The sequence below is a fragment of the Centroberyx gerrardi genome, chromosome 8 (genome assembly GCF_048128805.1).
Source record: "Centroberyx gerrardi isolate f3 chromosome 8, fCenGer3.hap1.cur.20231027, whole genome shotgun sequence".
Classification (NCBI taxonomy): Eukaryota; Metazoa; Chordata; class Actinopteri; order Beryciformes; family Berycidae; genus Centroberyx; species Centroberyx gerrardi.
In genome coordinates this window covers 28,884,785-28,900,697 of record NC_136004.1, presented here as the reverse complement: position 1 = coordinate 28,900,697, position 15,913 = coordinate 28,884,785, and the positions used below count along the sequence as shown (strand labels likewise).

Here is a 15,913-nt window from a genome sequence, read left to right as displayed (position 1 = left end):
CAACAATAAACTTTTATCAAATTTTATTGGGAGTCGATGCCGCAATATTTTCACCGGTACTTCACTGTTGACCCCCGTGTGTCCTGATGAACCAGGACTGCAACCAAAAACATTTTCTCAAAGTATCTCAAGCAGGACATGTAGCGGTGTGCGGGATCTGATGCATCTCTCCCTCGTGCTACTTTGGGTTAGCATCTATGGAGAAACTTGGCTTGGATGTTGGGGGGAAACGGGCTGTGAGAGAGGGAGCGTCTGTAGTATTCAGTGTCTGAAATCAACTTTTGGTTCACCTGCCAATGGCTGGTCAACAAAAAAATAAAAGTACCTGCCAAGAATGATTTTTACTAGCCAAAATACTCATTTTCAGTGCTAGTTAGTGTATAGAATCAGGTACTGTGAGTCGATTTAATACTCGCTCACTAATGTCCAGTGCTGTGAAAAAGTCTTAGGCACCCTAGATTTTTTTTATATAGCTTTTCTCTTACATGTTTATGTTTTCTGCATTAGTGTCAGTAGACTGCTCTTCATAGTACATTTTTTGATATTTAGAAACTTTTCATTATTTTTGAAAGCATCTTCGCTTTATTGATTTATTTCATTTTTTTACATGTGTGTAAGACTTTTGCACAGTACTGTATGCAGCGGATCAAGTTTGTAATTCATCATGAAGTGCAACAGAATTCAAAATTACAAGAGCATCTTGAAGATTTGATTGTCAGAGAGAGTGTACGGTGGCCAGCAGGGACAAAGTTTGGGAACAAGCAAAAACCAAACACTGTAACCGAGGAATTCAAATGTTATCGTGTCAAAATGTTACCGGCCAGCGCAGCGGTGAGCCTTACCGATTTATCCACCAGAGGCAGATTTCACCGGCACTTGGTGGGTTTTTAATTTTGGACCCTGGTGGTACACATTTGAGACTGCTTTGCCTCTTAGAGCTAAAATCCTTTTGGTGACAATTAGATGGCTCTCTAACCTGAGAGTACTTGAAGAACTAGGTGAAACTAAAGTGCAATCAATCAGTCATTACTATTGCTCAATGAATGGGAGTCATGGCACCCATGAATTGAAATCCCAGAAATGTGGTGTTTATTTAAAAGATAAACCCTCGCAGTGCGGTAGTGTCCATGTTGTACAGCCTGTTAGCTGCTTTCTGCTGGAATATTTCATCATTTTCCCTCTCAGCTGCTTTTTGTGCCTTGTTTGTCTCATTTTGGAAACTCCACCAAATGAAAGCATGAAACAGGTTTTTCTCCAGGCATCAGTGTGTGTCATCACAACTGATTTCAGAGCATGGTGACCCATCTGAATATCACATGGATAGACAGCAATATTGCCCTTTTAAGTCGCAATGCAGCACTTAAGGTAGTACTGCACTGTGTAGTTCAGTTTTTGACAAGGACATTCAATTTTAAAACAAAGCTCACACCTGTTTATTTACTGGGCAGATTTTCCTTAAAACAAGTTGGTTTGAAGGAGGAAGATGCTCATCAACCCTCTGGGAAAAAATCTCTAAATGTTGTCATGTTGCATCTTAACGTTATCTGCTGATTTTCAAAGAGTTTTCCTCTGTGGACGAACGCTCTGTGGATGTTGGATGGCTGATAAACAACACAGTAACCATAAGGAAGTCTATGAAGTGAACATTGCACATGGAGTGAGATTTACATCCCGACTTCTGAGGAGATGAACTGCTAACTAACCCCTCCACCTCCAGTATCACATCATTCATATATTCGATATTTCCATCCAAGTAACCGTTAGTGAAATCACTTTCAAACTCCGTCCTCACAGATGGAGACGACTCAGGCCGTTTCTTTTGACACCAGGAATGTTTATTGTTTGATATCCAATTCTTGTCGGTCCACGGGAAATAAATGTACTATACTCCTGCGCATGTGTTTGGGATCCGTCTTTTAGGTATTTCACCTGTAGGAGGAAATAAAAGAAATGATTAAATTCCACCTGGAGAGCAGTTCATCTACTGACGAGCATTACAAGCAGCCTGAGGAAAGGTCAACTTCTAACAGGCAGGTAAAAGCAGTAAATCCACAAAAAGCGCTAGAAAGAGCTACACTTTGATATCAAACACCGTCCTTACAAAGACAAAGCTGCACTGAAATTCACAAAAAAACCTGCCAACCTATTGTAGTATTATGCATTATGCTGCGTTCCATTTAAAGTCATTTAAATTCCCAGCTGGTAAATTACAACCTCTGTGTGTTCCAGTGATCCGGCAAAGAAAAAAAGCCAGGGGAGAAACACGGACGGACGCAAGATTTTCTTTGCCAAGTGTAAAAAATGTGTTCCCCATTGACAGCTGATGTCATGTCAGTGATATGTTTAGCAACCAGCAAATGTAAATGCAACTTTACATTTGAAATCTACAGTATATGTTTGACCATTTACCACACAGGTGTATCGATGGATTTAAGGTCATGCAGCGCTGAAAATCAAACTCAGGTGTAGTTTGAGGGTGGGGGACTCGAGTCACATGATTTGGACTCAAGTCAGACTCGAGTCACAATTTTAATTACTTGAGACTTGACTTGACTTGGGTTCTGGTGACTTGGGACTTGACTCTGACTTGTACTTTGATGACTTGAAAAGGTTTCTTAAGTCTTGACTTGAGATCTTGTGTTTGTGTAAATGACTCAGATTGAAAGTGATGAGATTTGTTCCAGCAGACGACTGAATTTAAATTCTGTTTTCTCAATTTGTATGGAATGATTGAATTTATTGAAGTTGAAACTGATTATAGAAATCAAACTCATGATGCTCTTACCAAGTTTTTATTCTATTAAAACCATATTGCATTGAAAAGTCCTAGATATTTAGTTTTCTTTAAGATATTAAATTGATACTGGACTCTTGCTTTGTTCTGACTTGACGGTCTTGAGACTTGACATTAATGACATGGACTTGACTTGGACCTGACTTGGTAATCTACACTGAGACTTGGGACATGACTTGAGATTGACTTGGGACTCAAGCAAAGTTGACTTGGTCACACCTCTGTTTGAAGGTTATAAATATTTTGAAAGTAATGCCGTTTAGCATTTATATTATATATATATATATATTATTTATGTGTCGTCTGATAACTATCTTGGGAACTTTTGGGGTTGAGAAATTCAATTCCATGGCATTTCTCCCGGTAGAAAGTTGGATTTTCCGACATTGTGACGTCCCTGGAACGCAGCATAAGGCTCAGGCCCACATTTTGCTGAACTTTATTTTTAATTCAATATTTCTCACCCTTCGTTAGTCTCTGGTACAGAGTTCAGGAACAACTCGATGTATCTCTCTCCTAAAAAGAAGAAAGGGTTAAAACGTTAAGTGGAAACATCACAGTGACTCAGTTCTTACAGCGAACAACATTTTAACATTTGTAACAGAAGAAAGACCAGGAAGCATCTTCAGCCTCTAACAGCAGACAGAGCGACTTGCACAGTGACACCGAGTCTCCTGACGACTGACAAGGAAAAGGAAAGAATCCATCCGGCACTGTAATCCATTAACAGTGTGTTAACGGGCATACTGGATTCTACTGCATTACTACATTAAATAATATATAATAGATTCATAAAAATTCATATTTTGTAAGATCCACAGATGAATCCAAGAAACATTGAAGTTTATTTCAAATTACTTATAAATGATCATAATGATGATGTCAGACTGAAAATTTGAGGACAAATTATGAGGAAAAAAACCAAAACGCAGCTACATACATACTTGAGTTGCTCAGACTTCATATAATGAAACTATTTTTTGACAAATAACTGGGAAGAATTTATTTCCTCACTTTTTGGTCTGTCCATATGTCATCTACAGCTTTAGATGAGAGTGCAATCCACAACATGTTCAGTACGATGAAAACTGAGAAGCACTTTTGAATGTTATTACTATAATTAATATTATAAACCCGGGGGATATCAAACACAGAGACGGGATGATAAGCGTCAGATGAATAACTGACATCGTTTCAAAATCTGTTGTGACGCCCAGATTCCTGGTAAATTCGACCAAGGACTTTTTAACAGGGTTCATACAGACAATATTAAATCAGATTCAAGGACCTTCCAGCACTATTTTTCTGTTCATAAGGACTCCACACAAAAGCAAGAAACATTTCCATAAACCTCACTGTGTTTTAACAACCATCAGTGCTTTAAATCATCGGTTCATACTGCATGTTCGCGTGCTTTTGAGTCATCTTTTTCCAGAATATGTCGGTCTGCATTTCTGTTTTGACACCGCAAACATTTTACTTCTTTATTTAATTATTTGTTTATTTATTTCAAGGTCTTTTTATAAGCACTTCCTCACATAAAAGGCTTATTTTCCAGGTTTTTCCAGTACTTCAATTTTGAAAAGTTAAATTCAAGGACTTTAAAGCACTTTAAGGACCTTGTGCGAACTCTTTTTTTAAAAAGCAGACTGACCCAGGTGAAGCTTGTCTCTGGACATGGCGTCGACTGCATCCTGGTGGCAGGTGAAGAACACGTCGGCCTCTCCGCTGGGCGTCCCATCAGGCCCGCATTCAATAAGGATCTTAGACAGAGCTAAAGGAGAGAAGAACTGAAAAATACAGATATTAAAATCACATCAAAGTGTCTTCCTGAGCCCAGTATTTGGGCGTAACGTCTCGCTATGTGGATGTTGTTTTACCTGGACGACGTCTTGTCCCGTCACTTGGAAGGGAAGGCCTCTCACGTGAACGTAATGCACAGGCGGGACGGAGCTCTGATGGGAAGCTGCTGGAACAGATATTGATTGGCGTTGTCTTTTTAGATCTGGCTGCACATTATTAAATACAGCTGAAACAACAAATGTGTTCGTTGAGAGCAAACGTTTCAGTTATCGGGAAAAGTCTCCCGCTATCCGCCTCTCTCACTGTTTTCCCGCTGTCTGAATAAAAAGTACTTAAAGTGAGAGGGCCGCCCTCTTCAAAGAGAAAAAAAAAAAGGAGTAGGAAACATTTTGACCAACGGCTTTTTATCTGAGGCCATTTTGATTGACAGCTGCCTATGAATCCAACTGTAGCGGACCACAACAGCATCAAATACACATAATAAAACTGACTTTGACTAAAACTCAACCCGTATGAATTAGAGCTGAACAATTAATCGAAAAAAAAATCGAAATTGCAATATGAACTTCTGCAATTTCCAAATCTCAGAGGCTAAAATGAATTGCTTAAGAGAGAGGAGCGTCCAAAATGGATTTCTGAACAAGGTGTTTTAGAGCTGCAGGTAATCTTTGGTCCATGAATCAAAACCTTTCATCATATTCAACTCAGTAAATCCGGCATACTGACATCTATTTTTGTTTTAACAAAATCACTTTTCTTTAAACAACTTAAAAGTTCTAAAAAAAAATGTATTACAAGAAAAACTTGTGATATGAATCGCAGTTTAAATCACAACTGCAATATTCTGTCAAATAATCGCAATTCGATTTTTTGTCATTGTCGTTCAGTCCTAATATGACTGGATCGACTATGAGACTTGTGAGATATTTTGATTATTACCGATTTGATCATGATTATTTACAGCTATGCAGTGGTTAAAAAAAAAAAAAAAAAAAAAAAAAAAAAGGTGGGTAAACTGGCCTCCAGGTGATCAACCTAAAGTATCACCTCAACCAATATAAACAAAATCAATACAATTTTCAAAAAAGCATTAAATTGTGTTTTTACTTCCTCAAAAACACCCTATCCTCATATACAGTAACTCACATTGGTTTGATACTACTTCCCATGATTTATAGCAGTGGTTCTCAACGTGGGGTCCGGGGACCACCAGGGGTCCTTGGGGGGGTTCCAGGGGGTCCCCAGCAAGTTGATGAATTGTTAAACTTCACCATTATTTAATTTACAAGAAGTTAACACAATTAGAGAATGTAGAAGACTGACTATTTAGCTTCACTTCTATCTCTCTACCTACAATACAGATAGTCATGAAATTCTGGACAAAATCATATCTGACAATAAAAATATTCTCAGATTTGGGTCCGAAAGACAAAATCTCATCAAATGGGGGTCCGTGGCCCTAATGTGGACTAAATTAGGGTCCTTGATATGAAAAAGGTTGAGAATCACTGATTTATAGCATGAATTTACATTATAAAACTTTTTTCAGTTTTTGTTCTTTTTTCTCTCCCTTTTGCACCTTATGCAATAAATTTAAGTTCTTTTTTAAATCTGTTGGCCTCTTTTGGATTTCCTCCTCTTCTTATCAGTGTGTGAGTTCTTGTAGGATTCTTTCTATGATTTTTTTAAACACACACGCCTGAGTAACAGATACAACAAAAGCCTCACCGGTTTTGGGGGCCGGCTGTGTGGCGGGGACGCTCTTCCTCGCTGCTGAGAGCGGAGCGGACTGAGGAGCCGACTCCGCCCTCCTCCAGCTGGAGTGGATCTCAGTGCTTCTGCTGGGAAACACCTCGATGTATCTGGAGATGTTGGAGACATCGTGGTGTGTGTTGCAAACAGACGGATAAAAAGAACAGAAGGGTTTCATAACAAAGTGCTGGATATTGGGGGAAAAAGTCTGCAACCTGGAATTCATCAGGCAATATTTGAAAAAACACAAATGATTCTGTGTTTGAAAAATGAAATATTTTATAAAGTCTTAAGATGACTCCTAACTTCAATACTAACCTATAATGTGCTTTAACTTTCATACCAGCAGGCAATATGGGAGAGTGGGAGTCATTTTTTTTTTTTTTTGGATATCTAATTTTGAAATGAATCTCTTCACAGCACATGTGTTTGTTCTGAATTTAAAACAAATCTGTTACTTTTGTTCCTCAAAAAAGTTTAGTTTGTATTTGAATGTCCACCAGGTACTTTCATGGGGTTTTTAAAGGAATAGTTCACCCAAAAATAAAAAATTCTGTCATCATCTACTCACCCTCATGCCAGTTGAAACACAGGTGAAGTTTGTCCATATAACACACAGGGAGGCTGCAGCACAACTCCATAGCAGCCTTCTCCAAAACAACTGAAGTCAGTGGGGACCAGTTCTTCAGAGTTCCAAAAAGACCTACAGTATATTTACACCATAATTTAGTGCAAATCTTAACTACAGCTGACTGATTTGCAACAAATAATGGTGTCTTTCTATTCACAGTGTGATTGTTTGGCTGTTTTTGTTTTGGAGCTCTAAAGAACCGGTCCCCATTGACTTCAGTTGTTTTGGAGAAGGCTGCTACCAAGTTGTCCTGGCAGCCTCCCTGTGTGTTATATGGACTAACAAATTTCAACTGTGTTTCATTTGGCATGAGGGTGAGTAGATGATGACAGAATTTTCATTTTTGGGTGAACTATTCCTTTAACTGATTCTGACTTGCTTATTTACAGTATAGATGAGTTACTAAGGCCCTTCTATCTGGCTCAGTCAAAATAATATTTGATTTGTTTTGTCCCCTCTAATCTGATTATGAATCTAATCATAAGCCACAAAGCCAAATCCCACTACAGCATGATGGACACAGCCTTAATTAACAGGTATAACAGACAAAACAGAGGGAACCGATATCTGGAATGATGTGTAATAGCTGTCATGTAATGTAGAATTTGTTGTCCAGTTCTTGGCTCACACAGTAGAGGTGAAACAGCTTCTTGCAGCTTCCTACCTGTTGCCTATGACCTCCCTGTCTTTCTGCAGCGCCTCGTCAGCCACTTCCTGGGAGGAGAACTGCACATAGGCCTCGCCCGAGTTCCTCCCCCTGTGGTCCAGGACGATGGTGACTCCGTCCTCCACGATCTCCAAACCTGGAAAACGCAGCAACACTTTGGTTTTTACCTTTCTTGGTGGGATATATTAAACGTTTTTTTTTTTTTTAAAGGGGGCATTAAAGGGGCGACGAGTAGGAATTGCAACAACATCGAACTTATCTCCTCCTACGGTGGCCTGTAACTGACACAAACAATAAAGTCACGTTTTCACAACAGAGAGGAGTAAACTAGCTGATTAGTGCAGAAATCCAACAGAATCATCTGGTGAAGAGGGGAAATCCCTCTGCTAAATACTGGAATAATAATACTGCTTTGGCATTCGCTTTGAGTAGCTGAAAATGTGAATCGGTGGGGGTGGGGGGTGGGGGGGGGTTGAGGGTCTGGGATTAATCGTTGAGTCACTGGTATTGATCAACAGCCCTATCGACCCCCCCACAGATGTGCTATGGGACGGTACAAATCCTACTTATTGCCCCTTTAACACACTTTCTCAAGCATTATTGTAATGTGGAAGACGATCATTTATTACTAGGGATGGGATTCACGATTGGATATAACCATGACACGATGTAATAAATAAAAGTTCAATGACAATAAAGTCTTACTGTGCAGAATTATGTTTATTTCTGAGCCACAAATCTTTCTAGAACTAGCTTGCTTAAATGTAAACAATTAAAAAAATGTTATTACAAAGTGCAAATAAATTGAAATGAAATCAAATTGTGATGTCATTTGTGATTACTACAGCAGAAGAAAATGGAGCTAATATCGCGATTCATTTTTCTGCCCCACGATACGTATTGTCACATTTTTGTATTGTGATATATTGAATTCCGATATATCGTCCCATCCCTATTTATTACCACGCAACGTGCAAGTCAGTGAGTTTCCCGTCACAGTCCAGCGGCGTGAGGGTGCGTGTCCAGTGTGTGTGCATCAGGTCTGGGGATGGGAGGGGCGAGGCGGTCCTACCTGAAAAGAAGAGCGTGATGTCGTCCTCGGTGCAGCTGAAGGGAAGCCCTCTGAGCCGCACCACGCCGTCACTGGCCGGGACCTGGACCGACTCCTGGACCGACTCCTTCAGCATGGCCTCCGCATCGCTGTTGGTCACCTCATAGACTGAGAAAACACCAAGAACACGGCATGAGCGGATGCTGCAGCGGGACAGAACTGCTACACGTCTAACAACATTAAAGCAATATTCCACTTAGTTTTAACATGGGGGTTATTCGACACCTGACCGCCATGAAAACCAGAATATAAACTACTCACCAAGATCGGATGCAGCTGGACGAGTTTGAATGAGGCCATGAAAATATCCTGAAAACTTGCATTACTATACTTAACAAGTTTGTGAACAAATTCAACAACAGATCCCGCTTTTAAGACAACAAAGCAGTAATTGGTCCATAGTCATTTTGCATTTCTATTATTGGTTTACACTGAAATTAGTATTTAAAAATAAAAGTAGATCCGGTCTCTCGCAATATTCTGTCAAATAATCGCACAAGCGCATTTTTGTCAATATCGTTCAGCCCTAATATGACTGGATCGACTATGAGACTTGTGAGAAATTGTGATTATTATTGATTTGATCATGATTATTTACAGCTATGCAGTGGTAAATAAAAAGGTGGGTAAACTGGCCTCCAGGTGATCAACCTATGGTATCACCTCAACCAATATAAACAAAATCAAATCAATCAATTAAGTTTTCAAAAAAGCATTAAATTGTGTTTTTACTTCCTTAAAGAGACCCTATCCTCATATAACTCACATTGGTTTGATACTACTTCCCATGATTTATAGCATGAATTTGCATTATAAAATTCCAGTTTTTGTACTTTTTTTCTCTCCCTTTTGCACCTTATGCAATAAATTTAAATTATTTTTTAAATCTGTTGGCCTCTTTTGGATTTCCTCCTCTTCTTATCAGTGTGTGACTTCTTGTAGGATTCTTTCTATGATTTTTTTAAACACACACACGCACGCCTGAGTAACAGATACAACAAAAGCCTCACCGGTATTGGGGGCCGGCTGTGTGGCGGGGACGCTCTTCCTCGCTGCTGAGAGCGGAGCGGACTGAGGAGCCGACTCCGCCCTCCTCCAGCTGGAGTGGATCTCAGTGCTTCTGCTGGGAAACACCTCGATGTATCTGGAGATGTTGGAGACATCGTGGTGTGTGTTGCAAACAGACGGATAAAAAGAACAGAAGGGTTTCATAACAAAGTGCTGGATATTGGGGAAAAAAAGTCTGCAACCTGGAATTCATCAGGCAATATTTGAAAAAACTAATTATTCTGTTTGAAAAATGAAATATTTTATAAAGTCTTAAGAGGACTCCTAACTTCAATACTAACCAATAATGTGCTTAATTTTCATACCAGCAGGCAATATGGGAGAGTGGGAGTCTTTTTTTTTGGATATCTAATTTTGAAATGAATCTCTTCACAGCACATGTGTTCGTTCTGAATTTGAAACAAATCTGTTGCTTTTGTTCCTCAAAACAGTTTAGTTTGCATTTGAATGTCCACCAGGTACTTTGTCTTTGCCAGAAACAAGAGAAACGTTTGTCTTGGTGAATAGGTGTGTACACGAAGTCCAGCAACATCGGCAAAAAGGTAAAAAAAATAAAAGAAGGTATTTTTCATTTCATGGAGTCTTTAACTGATTCTGACTTGCTTATTTACAGTATAGATGAGTTACTAAGGCCCTTCTATCTGGCTCAGTCAAAATAATATTTGATTTGTTTTGTCCCCTCAAATCTGATTATGAATCTAATCATAAGCCACAAAGCCAAATCCCACTACGGCATGATGGTCACAGCTTTAATTAACAGGTATAACAGAGAAAACAGAGGGAACCGATATCTGGAATGATGTGTAATAGCTGTCATGTAATGTAGAATTTGTTGTCCAGTTCTTGGCTCATACAGTAGAGATGAAACAGCTTCTTGCAGCTTCCTACCTGTTGCCTATGACCTCCCTGTTTCTCTGCAGCGCCTCGTCAGCCACTTCCTGGGAGGAGAACTGCACATAGGCCTCGCCCGAGTTCCTCCCCCTGTGGTCCAGGACGATGGTGACTCCGTCCTCCACGATCTCCAAACCTGAAAAACGCAGCAACACTTTGGTTTTTACCTTTCTTGGTGGGATATATTAAACATTTTTTTTTTTTTTTTAAAGGGGGCATTAAAGGGGCGACAAGTAGGAATTGCAACAACATCGAACTTATCTCCTCCTACGGTGGCCTGTAACTGACACAAACAAATAAAGTCACGTTTTTTTTTGGCTCCAGAACGCGGCTTTGTAGCCTTCGTAGCTCGTAGCGCCGTCCTCCATCTTTGAGTAGCTGACAATGCGAATGGGTGGGGGGGGGGGGGGGGGGGGGGGGGGGTTGAGGGTCTGGGATTAATTGTTGAGTCACTGGTATTGATCAACAACCCTATCAACCCCCCCACAGATGTGCTATGGGACAGTAAAAATCGTACTTATTGCCCCTTTAACACACTTGTCCTGTCTCAAGCATTATTGTAATGTGGAGGACAATCATTTATTACTAGGGATGGGATTCACGATTCGATGCAACCACGACACGATGTAATAAACAAAGTCTGACTGTGCAGAATTAGATTTAAAACATGTCATTACAAAGTGCAAATAAATTGAAATGAAATCAAATTGTGATGGTCAACCCGTCTCATGCGTGATTACTACAGTAGCATAAAATGGAGCTAATATCGCGATTCATTTTTCTGCCCCACGATACGTATTGTCACATTTTTGTATTGTGATATATTGAATTCCGATATATCGTCCCATCCCTATTTATTACCACGCAATGTGCAAGTCAGTGAGTTTCCCGTCACAGTCCAGCAGCGTGAGGGTGCGTGTCCAATGTGTGTGCATCAGGTCTGGGGATGGGAGGGGCGAGGCGGTCCTACCTGAAAAGAAGAGCGTGATGTCGTCCTCGGTGCAGCTGAAGGGAAGCCCTCTGAGCCGCACCACGCCGTCACTGGCCGGGACCTGGACCGTCTCCTTCAGCATGGCCTCCGCATCGCTGTTGGTCACCTCATAGACTGAGAAAACACCAAGAACACGGCATGAGCTGATGCTGCAGCGGGACAGAACTGCTACACGTCTAACAGCATGGGGGTTATTCGGCACTTGACCGCCATGAAAACCAGAACATAAACTACTCACCAAGATCGGATGCAGCTGGACGAGTTTGTAGCATTTGAATGAACCATGAAAATAGCCTGAAAACTGACATTTAACACGTTTTGTGAACAGATTCAGCAACAGATCCCGCTTTTAAGACAATAAAGCAGTAATTGGTCCATCGTCATTTTGCATTTCTATTCTTGGTTTACACTAAAATTAGTATTTAAAAATAAAAGTAGATCCAGTCTCCCAAACAGGAACTATCTCTCCTAAATGGTATCCCTCCGCTATGTTCTCTTCTATCAATAACAATGCTGTTCAGTGAAATTATGTTCTAAAACGTTGGACCCACAGTCAGTTGAAAATCACAGCAGCAGGATCTGTTGATGAATCTGTCAGTTTTCAGGATATTTTCGTGGCCTCATTCAAATGAATGGGAAGTAAAAATCTGAACGTTACAAACTCATCTAGATGCATCTGATCTTCTGGGCTTATTGCTCAGCCTGCCCACAAAATTTAACAATTACAACACAAATAGTCCATATATTATGCTGTAAATATCCAAATAACAGCCAGTGTTAGGTTGGACAGTTTATATTATTGCATTTTTGTATTTCGTTTGTTTAGGGCAGTTCTCAAAGCCCAATTTCAAGTAAACCAGGGTCTGTAAACAAGTCACATGACTCACAAGTAGCTTGTTTACTGGACAGAGTTTTGGTCACCTGTCATCCTGCCAGGTTAGAGATTTTGGCAGCGGGAGTCTAAACAAATCTGACTCCTGTAACTTTAGCTAAACATGATGGACTTGTCTGTCTCTTCTTCTCTGGTGTTCATACCGGTTAAGAACACATGAAGAAATAGCTGAATATGAGCATCAGTCCAGTCGCTTCATTTTGTTATGCTAGGCTTTCCAAGCATGAGTAACTGCTGGCTGCTGTCTCCTTCTACCCATAATCCCTGGTGTTTTGGGGTGGTTTCCTGTAGTTGGTTGGATACAGTTCTCGCACTGCCGTTCTCTTGTTGACTGAGACTCACATTTTCGGGCGTCTCGGTGCCATTCTTCAGAGTTCAACTGTCATCATTCTCACCCGCCCAAACGAACCAAACTACAGGAGTAAATGCTCCAGAATTCAAATAAACTGCTCCAAACTTGGTGTGAACGCACCCTTACACCGCCAACACATACTGCAACTAATTCTGGAGTGAACCCAGAAGCAAACCTGGGTCTCATAAACAAAACTACCCCCGACCCTCACATCTACAAAAAGAATCTACTGTCAGAACATCTGAACATCCAGAACTGAGTCAAGAGTGTGGTGCGCAGAGTACTTCAGGGTCTTTAAATCAGATTCGAGTTATGAGAACGGAGCAAAAACGGGCGCCTCCGATACTCATCGAGCAACCTGGGCTGCGTGGCGAACCTTCGACGTAGCGCGGGCCGAGGTACTGCCTGTGCTTCTCCAGCGCCTTGCTGACGTCCTCCTCGTGCTCCATCTCGATGAAGGCCCGTCCCGTCGGCTTCCCCTGCCGGTTCACAGTCATATGGATCCCCTTCACCCCGTCCCGGATCCTGCACTCTGAACACAGCACATCGCATCACAAGTAGATATTACACAGCTGTTTGAGCAGGGTTATTCAATGTAAATCTGCTGCAACACTCAGTGACCACGTTTACATGGACAGCGATAATCTACTTATTCTGAATAAGACAATATTCTAATTAAGCTGTTTTCATGGGTTGCTTATAGAACTATTCCATTCATATTCCTGTTTACGGCCATAGTTGGATTAAGGTGTTTACAGTCTAAAATGCCCTTCAATAATGCGACTAAAATCTGAATACTCCACATGTCTGACCTTATTCGGGTTAAGTAAGGTAATCAGAAAATGCAGTTTACACATCAATTTCTTATTCAGACTATTGTCTTAGTCGGGTTAATATCGGATTACTGCTGTCCATGTAAGCGTAGTTGGTCTCTGGCCGTGTCAGCGACCTTTCAGCTGGGATGAAAGCCAGGCGCTCACCAGAGAAGAAGTGCAGCAGGTCCTCGGCTGTGCAGGACCACGGCAGACCTTTCGCCTGGACGATGTACACCTCCTTCTTCTCTGGTTCAGGGTCCAAGTGATAGGCTGGCAGCGGCGGGTATTCATCTTCATAAGGGGCTCCTGCCTGGACGATAAAAACAATAAGAAACTTTATTTATATAGCAATATAGCATCTTTCTTTAACAGAGAGATTACAAGGTGAAGAGACAGAGAGAGAGAGAAGCAAAGGCAACAACGGATGAATTAAAAATATAGGCAATAGGGACGATATATCGAAATTCAATATATCACAATACAAAAATGTGACAATACTATCGTGGGGCATAAAAATTATATTATTTGCGCTTTGTAATGACATTTTTACATTGTTGTTTACATTCTAGTGAGCCATTGCCACAGTCAGACTTGTTGTCATTGACTTTTTATGTATTAAATCGTATCGGTTGAATCATGAACCCCATATCGCATATCGAGTCGTATGGTGAGATATGCATATCGCCCCATCCCTACATTAGGCAAAGCAAAATAAAATAAGAAGTAATACAATTGTACAATAGGCTAATCATAAAAAGGCTAGTCTAAAAATATACGTTTTTAAAAGAGACTTAAAAGATGACCGGACAGGATAGGATATAGGATAGGATATGAAATGTGACAATAGCAATTTTATATGGAAATTCCAAAACAGACATGGGGTGCTTGCAGGATGACACAAGGGATCTGCAGGGCCTGGACAGGTGATGATGGCAGTAGGGTGAACTTTTAACCTACAGCTGTGACACTAACCTTAGTACAGAGGCTGTGTTGGCTGATTTTCAGTGCAGACTGAAGTCGGGAGAGGCTCTGTAGGGACAGCGTCCTTGTTGATGTCCACTTCTGATGCTGATGGGACTGGAGAAACCCACACCTGCCTGCCAGCACGCGTCCCCGTGTTTTGATCCCTGTCGATAACGTGACATGCCTTGCTGCGACACACCGATGCAATAAAAACAACAGGGATTTACAGTTGCCAGACATTGTAGCGATCCGCGTTTGGCATCAAATCAGAACATAACACAGCGGTTAACGCCTCACTGTAAGATAATTAGATATCCAAGCAGGTTGAAATTAGTTAGCTAACCAGCCGGCTAAAGTAAGAGGCAAGGAAGCCGTAAGCTAAGAAAACCGGATCACGTGGGTCAGTCAAGGGCAGCAGCGTTCGAGATTTGTCTTGGCAGAATCAAGCCAGCAGCAGAATATTAGAACTTCCGGTCTGGGTTTTTCAAAATAAAAGTTTCAACATTAAACCATTTTCGACTGTATACGTGCAACACAAGTATGTCATGGTTTTAAACACTGGTGAATGTAGGAAATTGTGTTGAATTTATATTGTATCTATAAATAAAGAAAATTACCAACAATACTAAATTATGTTTTCAAGCTGCTTTTTCTTTTACCGTTTTCTGACTTTTTACACCGGGGATAGCTACCGTCAACTGTGTGATTTTCAAAGCTGTGTAAAATGTTAAAATACTCCAGTTTTAGCACAAAAATCACATCAACTTATCCAGGACAACTTGACTTTCCACTATTACCAGATCTATACCCGTGTCATAGCAACCGGAAGTAATTTTCTGCCAAATCTTGTGAACTTGACGAAGATGGTTGTCTTCCTCAAACACACTTCCTCCTCCTCGCTGCTCTTGCTCGACTGGAGAAGCCTTGCTGATGAAAATCTCCCGTACACCGCCATCTAGAGGTTTGGATGGATGATTACGTGCAAAGTTTGCCCTAGAAGATAACTTGTAGACGTCCTGATAGAGCAGCTATGCAATGATTTTCAATAATCCAATCCGTCCAATCACACTCTAAATCAGCTTTGGAGGCAGATGTCTGTCAGGCAAAACTAATTTGGATACCGCTAAGCCTTGTGACTCTGAATGTTGAATGTTGTCTCCCACCATGCATGCAAATCTGCACA

General features: G+C 40.8%; 1 protein-coding gene across 2 annotated transcripts; it reads right to left on the bottom strand.

The window, feature by feature from the left end:
• Nucleotides 1-623: 623 nt before the first annotated feature.
• Nucleotides 624-15,069, bottom strand: grsf1 (G-rich RNA sequence binding factor 1). Of its 2 annotated transcripts, none has more exons than XM_078285281.1 (13): nucleotides 14,740-15,069; nucleotides 13,933-14,077; nucleotides 13,329-13,484; nucleotides 11,688-11,822; nucleotides 10,715-10,853; nucleotides 9,769-9,902; nucleotides 8,720-8,866; nucleotides 7,645-7,783; nucleotides 6,326-6,459; nucleotides 4,675-4,763; nucleotides 4,449-4,584; nucleotides 3,259-3,310; nucleotides 624-1,929 (listed from the first exon to the last, which is right to left on the bottom strand). In XM_078285281.1, exons 1-13 carry the CDS (start codon nucleotides 14,968-14,970, stop codon nucleotides 1,926-1,928), a joined length of 1,641 nt encoding a protein of 546 aa, XP_078141407.1. In that variant the 5' UTR covers nucleotides 14,971-15,069; the 3' UTR covers nucleotides 624-1,925. The 2 variants fall into 2 exon arrangements, with proteins under 2 accessions (XP_078141407.1, XP_078141408.1); XM_078285282.1 differs by having other exon boundaries at nucleotides 625-1,929; nucleotides 4,675-4,760; nucleotides 14,740-15,068.
• Between the last annotated feature and the right edge of the window lie 844 nt (nucleotides 15,070-15,913).